The sequence below is a fragment of the Cynara cardunculus genome (genome assembly GCF_001531365.2).
Source record: "Cynara cardunculus var. scolymus isolate 2C chromosome LG 1, CcrdV1, whole genome shotgun sequence".
In the NCBI taxonomy this organism is placed as follows: domain Eukaryota; kingdom Viridiplantae; phylum Streptophyta; class Magnoliopsida; order Asterales; family Asteraceae; genus Cynara; species Cynara cardunculus.
In genome coordinates, this window is record NC_037528.1 from 47,747,416 (window position 1) to 47,758,140 (window position 10,725).

Consider the following 10,725-nt stretch of genomic DNA (forward strand, 5'->3'; position numbering starts at 1 on the left):
GTATGGGTGTTTAACAACCAAATGTTGTAACCTTGTATCAAAATATATGATATATGGTTAGATATATATATATAAATAGATAGATTATTTAGCAAAATAAAATTGATCAAAAGTTTAACATTGATTGGTATCATCCTTGTTTTAAGGGATACATTATGCATTACTTTTTGGTAATAGCTGTTTTAGTAGCAGTTTAGATAAATAATTTTGACTTTTTAAAATAATTTATGTCTTGTTTGAATCTGTTATTGTATAGTTGTGTATTTAAGGGATTTGAACACACTAGAACGAACATTTTCACTTTTTAGCCAACTTCTTTTTATGTTTGAATTAAAATAGACAAGATCAGGCATGATGTCTATTTCGCACAACTTGTGATATGTATTTTTGTATGAATAAAATGTGATTATGATGTATCATATTATAAGTTACTGAGGAAATTTCGTAAGCTGTCATGCTAAAGCTGACTCTACCATAATCATATTTACTTCAAAAAGGTACATTATGCAAATTGTGAGATGGGTGCTTGTAAAAACTTGGTTATTTTGGTTAAATTGAAAGAAAGATGACTGAAAAGTGAAGAATGTTGTTCAAAATAATTAGTTTGGTCAGTTTCCCAATGTTTAAATTACGTATAAGTGAGGAGGAATAAAAATCCTCTTATGGCCACGGAGATTCAAATGCGGTGACTTCGGGCTATCTGCAAAGCAGGTGGTGGCCTTGAGATTAGTCAGCTCGTATAGCAAGTTGAATATCATTAAGCAATGTTTGTTTTTAGCTTAATTTTTAAGTAATGGTTAAGAATGATTGACTTTAATAAACTATGCTTTTTCTATGTACTTTCAATTGTAGCAATTACAACATTGTTATTATAGATAGAACAAAAAAACAAACAATCTCTTTAGAGACTCGTTTGGAGTACAAAAATATAAAATATGTTCGTTTACTCATGATTTATTTCAAAAAAATAATGTGGTAAATCAAGTTTATATAAAATATGTGTTAATTCAAAGAAAAAACATGTTATAGAGCGATTAAATTAGTTTTAAATCAATTGGAAAATGTTTGGAACTAAAAATAAAAAAAAATCACCTCCTCATTTTAAAATAAATATTCACAATGAAAAAACAACCGTTTTAGAAATGTATAATTAATACAGGTTTTAAATAATAAATGAAGATTTTTACTCTCAATTATATAGATAAATTTTTTCCTCATCTAATAATTAAAAGTAAATTAAAAAAATAGACATTTACTTTTGATACTTATGCATGAAAAAAGAATTGGTTTGTTATTTTAGAAAAACATTTTTTTTAATATTTTATTAAAAGGTCAAGCAGTCTAACAAATATTTTTTTTTATTAACCTGGATATTCAACTCGCTATGTGAGCCGACTAATCCCAGGACGACCACTTGCTTTACAGATAGCCTGGAGTCACCGCATTTGAACATCCATGACCACAAGAAGATTTTTATTTCTCCTTGGATTTGAACTTAAAACCTCCTGGTACTTTTGATCTTTGAAGCCAAACTCAAACCAATCAGGCACCACTCTTGTGGTTAAGTTTAACAAAATGTTTGTTTTAGTACACCTATGTTGTCTGTTTGATTTGCGTGATTGGAATGAGTTTAAAACAATTTGTATGTTTGGTTTATAGGATTTGAAATGGAACTGGATTTCATTATTTATTTTAAAAAATTATAAAAATAATTGAATTACATTTTTATTAATCAATTATTATAAATGCATTTCAATTTCTTAATGATTTTATGATTAATGAATACATCATTGAAAAGAGGATAAAAAAGTGATAATTGTCCAAAATACTCCTTATTTAATTCTTTTATAATTTCATATTTGATTAATAGATGCATGTTTAAAAACAAAATATAAAAACCGATAATTATCCAGACTAACATTTATCGATGTGTACTTAACTTGTTTTAGCATAATAATATATAAAATTCAACACTACCGTATATGTACACAGAGATTGTTAAATTGGTTTCGACTCGATCTGAGATCGACTGGAACCATAGATAGCCAAACGCGGTCTCGTGATGTGCAAGACCCAAATAACTTTCGGTCCAAGGTTTTCCATTGGTATCTGGTCCAAACGCTTCTAATCTCGACCAAAAACGGTTGGTCCGTTCTCCATGTACAAAGAGTTATCCTGGACCAGGCCCAAATTTAAAGAGAATAAATAAATTTTGAATAAATAGAATCTTGTTTGAAGATTTTTTTTTCAACAATATGTTATTCAAATACACTTTAAAATCTTTAATTGGGTCATTCCGATACATTTCAAATATTTTTTTGAATCCTTTTACACAAATGTTATACATATTTTTTTAAATTATAGTTTATTAAATTTACTATTAAAAATACACTTCAATATTACATTTAAGTAGATAAAATCTTGAAAGTTTTAAAAACGTGAAACGCTAGAAAAAACTTTAAAAAGAACCGGAAGTTTTTGGTAAAAGACTTGAAAAACTTGTTATATGATTTTATGTGAACTTAATTTTTTTTTTTTAAATATTCAGACCTATGTATAACCGGCCTTGAGTTTTCATAAAAAGTATAACCGCCTACTACCAGTATCGGGTAGAAGTATACTGTATACCCAATCTGGCCATCTCTAATTGGATTTGGTATGGTTATGGCTTGATGGTTCAGAACCAGCTACAAGTTTTACAAAATTTCAAAGCCCGGTTAGGAACTGGTAATGCATATGAACGATCTTTAATTTTTATAAATTACAATATAACAAGAGTTTTTATAAGCTTTTCAGTTTTTTTTACTATGTTTTCAAGTAAATGTATTATTTAAAGTATATAACGCTAAATTTCAAAAATCATGATTAAAAATATATTTATTTAATATATTTTTGATAAAAATTGGTCCGACCTATTTATAAGACCTAAGATCAGTTCTAAGATTGTTGGTAGAAATCGACAAACCCTAAGACCAATTTAAAACTAAAGTAAATAAATCTTCCCTTTTTTTCCTAAATAAAATGCCAAATTATGAATTCATTTTTCTAAATCATTTATTCAAATAAACAAATTATTAATTTCATATTTACATTTAAATAAGCAAAAAAAAATTATAAGTTTCATTTTGTCCCATTGTTATATTATATTACATGGGGTAAACTAAATACCCACCTACTTATCAACATCAAGTAATCATTTTCATGTTTTTAACGTATTTATTGACCTAATATTTTTATGTAAATAGGTTATGCATTTATCGATTTGGAATCACGTAAAACCAACCTGTTTTCGTTAAACTCATGACACTACTTTTTTACACTTGAAACTTCACATCAAAACATTGTAAATGTAACCTTCACAATGTTTTTGCTGTGAAAATTCATATTTTTTTACCTTCACAATGTTGTTTCAAGTGTAAAAAGATGGTCTCACGGGTCTCACAAAAACAACCTGGTGTCACGTGAACCAACCATGCATTTACCAACACCCTATATAAATTATGTTTTGAGCATGTAATTAAAAAGAAATGCAAAAAGGAAAAATAGACGAGGGATGGTGGCTTTTCTTTAGCCATTGTGATAATCCTTATGAAAAGAAGACGGTTTTAAAAGCAAGAAATACACAAAACATGTTACAACCATCAATCCTAAATACTCACATTTACCAAACTAATCCAAATACAAGCATACATATTATTGAACCGATGCCGCACTATTTTTCCTCGACCTACCTCGTGTGTAGACCCGAACCACCTCCTCTATAATCGTTTCTTTAGGTGATGGAATAGGGTTTGATGAAGTTGACGGTTCGGTTTCCATCATCTCTGCTTCGTTGGAGCTTTGAGCTTTTGCAGTCACCGCTAGGCTGTGTGTTGGGGTTGTTTTTTGTGCTTTCAAGGCGGTAGCCGGAGAAGTTGGAGTAGGTGGTACGCCCTCTGATTCTGTGTCGTCTATTTGAGGAGAAGCTGAATCCGACGATGATGAGGAGGACGAGGAGGAGCTAGAAGCGGGAGTTGGTGGTTCCTTGGTCTGCTGTACAGCAGCAGGTGGTGCTCGCCGGTTTGGTGCAGGCTGACGAGCTCTACCCGTTTGAGGTGGCTGTGTAGTTTCAAGTTAAAAATTCAGTATCACACCCAAAGACCAAATAGACCGGAGTACATCTCATTTGAAAGTAGGGTTTAGATGCGGTACGATGACTAACACACATAGTAATCACAAATCTAGTGAGAAGAGTAACGAGTAGGTACATTAATGTTAAATAATAATTTACAATTATATTAATTAATACTAATAATAATATGAAAATAGTTAATGTGATTAATAATAATTCAAAAATAATTAATAATTAATATCAAGTAAGAATTAAAAGTAATTAATGACAATAATAATAATCAAGGGTATAATTGGAAGAACGTGGCAGAAAGCTCCTAGAACCAGGTAGCGTTTCGATAAGGTCGTGTTTCAAACTTTCAATAATTCAAACGGGGCTTGTTCAATAAGCTTAAAAAAGTAAGCTAGCTTATGGTTGCCAAACATGCCTTAGTCTGCTGCTACCCTAGTCCTTCATGTCCAAGTACTTCCCAGTGTCACACCTCAACCAAACCAAATGAATCCAATATATCCCACCCAGAGGTGGAGTCTCACCTAAGTAGTACAAAATAAATCAAACCAAATTGTAACACTCTAAAAAGGGTTTTAACTTCCAAATTTATAATGCAAATGAAACCAAGGGTTCAATCCAATCAGATAGTGCAAGAGGCACTAAGGCCGTTTACCCAATTGCTTACCCGGTAAGCGCTTACCAATAGAAGTCAACACTATGATTTATTTTGATGCGTAAGATTTTAGTATATTAAAACATATCGATTGCAACAATTTAGGGTAAGCGCTTACCTAGGTAAGAGTCGTCATCCTCACTTACCGGGTAAGACTCTCCATCATTCTCATCGCTCTTACCCGGTAAGATTCTTGACCCTTTTCATGTTCATCCAATGAGGAAATTTATCCGGTAAGTACTTACCAAGTAAGTGTTTAGTAAACGGCCACTAATAGTGCCAGAATACGTAAAAAGATTTTATTGTTTGTACCAATATGAATAAGAAAAAAGCTACTAACGCAGAATATGTCAAGTATGGAGTCTAGTACTGCCAGATGTTCGTTTGCCATGACACTTGCGGTAGTCCAGGGATAATCAGTTAAGAGGCCAGGCCCATATGGCAAGTTTTGGCCCATTGTCCTTGTATAAGTGCATCTCTTTGTAGTTGTAAGACCCTAAACCAAAGTGAATAGGATTGACTCGCTAGTGCTGCCATGTGAATTTTAGCTCCATTTCTTTGGAATACCAACTCTAAAAGCCGTGACTGGTTCAGAAAGAGCATACGAATATGTGAATTTTCTACTCATGCAAATTTTCACACTTTGCACAAGCTGGGGGTCTCCACCAGAACAGTCGCTCTTTAGGGTGGACCGGTGGAGGTCAAGTCTGCCTCCACCCTCACCCCACCACTGGTTGGGGCATACTGGGCTTGTTTTAGTTTAATTTTATTCTATTCTCGTTCATTAGTGATTTTCTGGTTATTTGGGTCTTACTTTGTAAATAATAATGGACAATGTATAGTATATTTTCCCATTATAATAAAAAACTAGTCCAAGGTAGACCAACACTTAAAAAGAATCCTACCTCCACCACTGATCAAAATACTACATGCCATTTCTCAGCATTAACAATGCCAGAGAATGTGGAATTTGCATAAACACCACAGCAGTCATCTCATAAACTTTCTTCCAACACTAGACAGATTCACCCAACTCTATTCTAAAAGGCAAAATAACAAAACGCAAACTGCATTCTCTCCAACCAAATGGAGATACTTTAAAGCAATTATATTTAGCAGTAGAGAAGAGAATGTGAAGGAACCTCTATTCCCTTGGAAAGTATTAACGTACAGCAATCATGAACTTCATGATAACTTGATAATCAGAATTGGATATGAGAAGCAGGAAACTCAAATATACCCAACGAGTCATACCTGAGATGTGCGTGGTTTCGGGGTTGATTGTGAAGCAATGTACTGAAGAACATCAAAAACTCTTGTTTGACCATAACTCGCAGCTCTTTGCCAATACAAAACTACAATATCTCCAGCCCTGGTCCTCAGTTCCATCAAGTTACGATCAATGTCAGTTTCATGCTTTGATATGTATGGTCTGAAGAAGGAATCGTAAACATAAGTTGTACCCTGAAATGATTGAAGAAAAACAAATAAGATAAACATTGTTTGAGAAGATTAAGAATGAAAAATATATTCAGACCTACACATAGAACAGATAAACATTACCTTTGTTCTGGGGTACCACAAGTATATGTAAAACGCTAGCTTTGCTTCACTGTACATTGGGACCCTTCACAAGTAAAACAAACAAGAACTCGAATGTAAAAAGGAAAAAATGCTAATAGTATATCAGAAGGTGCCACGGGTTATGGTATTACCATGAAACAAAAGTGTCACCAATCCGCTCGCAAACAGTCAATACAGCAACTAAGATCCTGAAAACATCATTATCCAGTTTGAGATCCAAGCAGACCAAGCTTGTGAATAGATTGTCATGACACACATAAAATGTATCGTACCAGTATTGGCACCAAAAACGAAGTTGTTCAATATCAGGCTTGTTCTTCTCCACTGATTTGAAACACTCATAAGCTGGATATGCATAGCCGAACACCATTCTGCATGCAATTAAGCAGCTCCCTTGTTAGAGAAATCCAGTTATGATTCTCCATAATTGAAGAAACAAGTTTTAGTTCACATACACGAGCCCTCTGGTAAGAAAGGATCCAATCATCTTGTAAACCTGTCAAAGACACTGGACAGAGCATTAGTGCCAAAATCCACAACCCCAACAGGCAAAATATACCAAGTTATATAAATAATGATAATAATAATAATGATGATAAACAGTTAAATACATTCGGAGACATCAAGGTGATAGACAGGCATCGACGAATGTAATGCTACAAGAAGTTGTGGTTCAAATGCAAAACCAATAACCATAAGATATTACTTTAAAACAAAAAAACCTTGATAATCTAATACTTCTAACAGTTAAATGGTACAACAGAAGCCTCCATATATCATTCAGTAACCAATAGTACCGTCATTTTGGCCTTAAAAATGGATGTTAACTCTTTTCATCATCTTCTTGCTCTCCTCTTCTCATCATAGACATATATTAATATACATCCAGTCTAACTATTAGAACTGAAATCAAAATCTCAAGTATGTTGTTCCCATCTAAACAACACAAAAGCAACAGATGCAAGTTTTTTCGTCTGTCCTCTAACTCTCAGTGGGAAAAGAGTCGGACTAAGTAGAAAAATCATTACTGATCAGCTTTAAACAATGATACCAACAAATAAAACACAGAAAAACAAACTTACAAGTACTATGTGCCACACTGTAAGTCAAGATCTCAATCAAAATTCAACTTAATCACAGAAATAGATGCTCTGATAAACTGTTTGTACTGAAATTATAAGCGGAAAACGAAAATTTTCATGGCCGTTGGTTTGTTACAACAATAAACCAGAACAGAAACAGAAATAGAAACACACAAGCTTATAACACAAAATAGTACATGTACTTTTGAAAGTAGCACATGTCATGCATACCCTGGCCCCAGCATGAAACTGCTAATTTCTTTACTGGCTGAGTGACTGGCGTCATAGGCGTGAAAGTTGCAGCTTTATTTTATCTTACAGATATCAAACAACATTTCAGCAATAAGAGCATAGAATATGAACAAGTAAAACAATGAAATTAGCAAGATTCAGGCCAGTTCCTTGACACATTTTGAGGGTCTGGAATCACAATTTTAGTTCTATTTTTTGGCAAAATATTCGTTTGTAATCGCATGTACTATAATTTGGCAAATCCCTGTGTGACGAAAAGCATATTTTACATAGAAAAAATCCTTTCATTGAAGGAATCACATTTTAAGTTTTCAACAAGTTTTCCAAACTACGCTTACAAGCTTAGAATCCTAGTTCCAAACTGTAGACAAAACGATAAATCAATTAATAAAGTTATTGACAATAACGATAACTACAGATAATCGATTTGCTCAACACAAATTCATTAGATAAAACAACAGAAATGGATAAATTAAACCTAGAAATTAGCCAAACACCACAAAAATCAATCTAAATTTTAAAAAGTCGTCAATAACCATGAAGTGCATAGAACTTCTAAAGTAAAACCTCGAACAGATACAAAACAAAGTAAAAGTTACCTAATGTTTTTCACTGGTTGTTCGTGAAACTGGATAAATTTTGCAAAGCTGGAGTACTTCCGATGACAGATACGCAACTTCTTTTCCACAGCTGCTGGTATAGAATCCGATTGTATCAACGAATCCTCGCCGCCGTAATGCGACGGCAAACGGCACCGACGTGGGACGGAGGAGAGAGATGAGAGGGGAAACGATTTTGAGACGTTTGAGGACTTTCGTTTCTTCTAAACCATCTATATCTTCACGCTTTCTATTTATACTCATTACTCTATTGGACTTTAGAGGGTCAAACGTGGATAATATCCAAATTTTATTTTATGGTAATTTATAAATTTAGTCCCTGTAGTTATATGAAATTTACAAATTACGTCCCTTGTACTATTTTTTTTATGGATTATATCCACAAGGTTTTCAGTTACGGATCAAATCCCTTGTCCTAACTGTCTTTAATTTTGTTCTGTTAAATCCCTATATACTCCTTACATGAGGGGTATTTTAGTCATTTTATCGATGCTCTTTTCGAATGACGAAATCTCAATCTAGACCATGACGGAACGCTAGATCTCTCTTCCCTCGATTTCTCGTTTGAACTTCGATGTGGTTTATGGTTCAAGTATCGACAATGGCCATACATATCTGATAGACTACGAAAGACGATGTATATCCTGAAAGACAAGATCGATCCAGAAAGGCACACTGATTTAAGGTCGAGGTAGGTTACGAATTCGGTAGATTAGGAGTACGTATTCAAATATTGAAGGTTTTCGTTTCTATTTGATTCGCATAATGGTTCCCTTATCTATTCAATTTCTCAGATATATTACATAGATCTGTGTTCTAATGTTGGTGTGCACGATTCGAACAAAACACTTGGTTCCTCGATTTGTATTTCTATTCAAGTCATGAATTTGGCCTTTATCTCGAATTCCTCCGTTTTTTATGAATTCTGATGTCGTTGGAGATTGTGGGCTGGGGTCGAAGATGGGGGAACATGGGGTTTACCGAAACAAAATTCCTGTTATCTATACTATATTATAAAGCATTTGATAAAAATTCTTAAAAATCATTTTTTTATGCGTAAAGTATTGTTTATTAATGCATATTACTTAAAACTCAAGATTGCAAGTAGATTGCGCGTAAGTACGACTTATTAAAGCTCCATATCTGAATTCGTGTAACTAACTGCAGATAAGCATAATCAAATACAAGATAAACATCTCATTTTAAATATAAAAAATCTAAAATATAATTAGGATAATCATTGAGTTCTAACAGAAGACTTAATTATAATCTTTATAAAAATGTTATATTATTAAAACAAAAAAAAATTATTTCGTTATTAAACTTAAATTAAATTATAATAAAAAAATTAATTAAAGAAATTACATAAAGAATAGAACTTTTAAATACTTGATTTGATATTAACATTGATATATTTTTTTTTTCAAATTTTTATGAATCTTCAAATTTATATTTTATTAAAAGATAAAATCATTATTGCTTTTTTAAAAACACATAAAATCGTATTATAATATCGACAAAGAAAAAATAATAAAATAGAAAATTAAAATCGAGATATGTCTTGCTGCATTGCATGAATACTCTTTTACTCCATAAAAAAATTAGGATAAGAGACATAATTCGTGATTTTATATAACCACAATGACTAGATGTGTAATTTACTCTCAATTTCTTTTACCTAATTAAATAGTTTGGATGATGTATTATTGTAAGTTTAGGTAAAATAAGAGCGTATTTTAAGTTTTCCACTTATGTCGTTCAGGAACAAACACTTCATCTAATTTTTTTTTATAAACTAAAATATGTTACTTAAATAAACGGGATTTTTTTTTTAATTTTTTACTAATAATACATTTTTGTAATAAATAACAAATATATCTTCTCTGCGACATGAAGAATTGTTTGCAGTATGACAAATGGACTTACTTTCAGGCACCGAACGACACATATTCATCGACCTTCTTATGGGCATGTGCCCGTCTTCTTGGATCATCACGACAATGTATGATATCGATTTTGTCTTATTACATGGACTAGATTTAAACAATTGAAATTTAACTGAAATGACATAACACTATCATAACTAATTTTATAGCCCAATTAGACCTTCTCCATTCACATGTTATTACCGATTTAGCCTTTCTCTGATATATATATATATATATATATATATATCTATATAGGGGAACGATCAAATGGAAACCATTCAATTTGTACAAATCGTGCAAACTTCATTCAACCAATCACAATTTTTCATTTTGTTCATTTTTTTATAATTATGAGAGATTGATTAATCATTTTTATTGTGAAGGGTGAATCATAGATATTATCATCTTCATTATTTTAATTTTAGAGAAATACATGAAACAGTTTCATTAATTTTAGAGAAATACATGAAACAGTTTCATTAAG

General features: G+C 32.1%; 1 protein-coding gene across 4 annotated transcripts; it reads right to left on the reverse strand.

Annotated features, from left to right (window-relative positions):
- Positions 1 to 3,557: 3,557 nt before the first annotated feature.
- On the reverse strand, positions 3,558 to 8,514 carry LOC112502011 (putative HVA22-like protein g). 4 transcript variants are annotated; one of them, XM_025105827.1, is made up of 7 exons: positions 8,293 to 8,514; positions 6,815 to 6,867; positions 6,632 to 6,730; positions 6,491 to 6,547; positions 6,339 to 6,402; positions 6,030 to 6,239; positions 3,558 to 4,098 (listed from the first exon to the last, which is right to left on the reverse strand). In XM_025105827.1, exons 2-7 carry the CDS (start codon positions 6,844 to 6,846, stop codon positions 3,694 to 3,696), a joined length of 867 nt encoding a protein of 288 aa, XP_024961595.1. In that variant the 5' UTR covers positions 6,847 to 6,867; positions 8,293 to 8,514; the 3' UTR covers positions 3,558 to 3,693. The 4 variants fall into 4 exon arrangements, with proteins under 4 accessions (XP_024961595.1, XP_024961600.1, XP_024961589.1 ...); XM_025105832.1 differs by having other exon boundaries at positions 6,815 to 6,855; positions 8,293 to 8,496; XM_025105821.1 differs by having other exon boundaries at positions 6,491 to 6,730; positions 6,815 to 6,855; positions 8,293 to 8,496.
- Between the last annotated feature and the right edge of the window lie 2,211 nt (positions 8,515 to 10,725).

Coding starts and splice junctions, on each gene's coding strand:
- LOC112502011 (XM_025105821.1), bottom strand. CDS start 6,846: ATGATTGGATCCTTTCTTACCAGAGGGCTCGT. Junction 6,731..6,814: donor TTTCTTACCAGAGGGCTCGT/GTATGTGAACTA, acceptor AATTGCATGCAG/AATGGTGTTCGGCTATGCAT. Junction 6,240..6,338: donor TGTGGTACCCCAGAACAAAG/GTAATGTTTATC, acceptor CAATCATTTCAG/GGTACAACTTATGTTTACGA.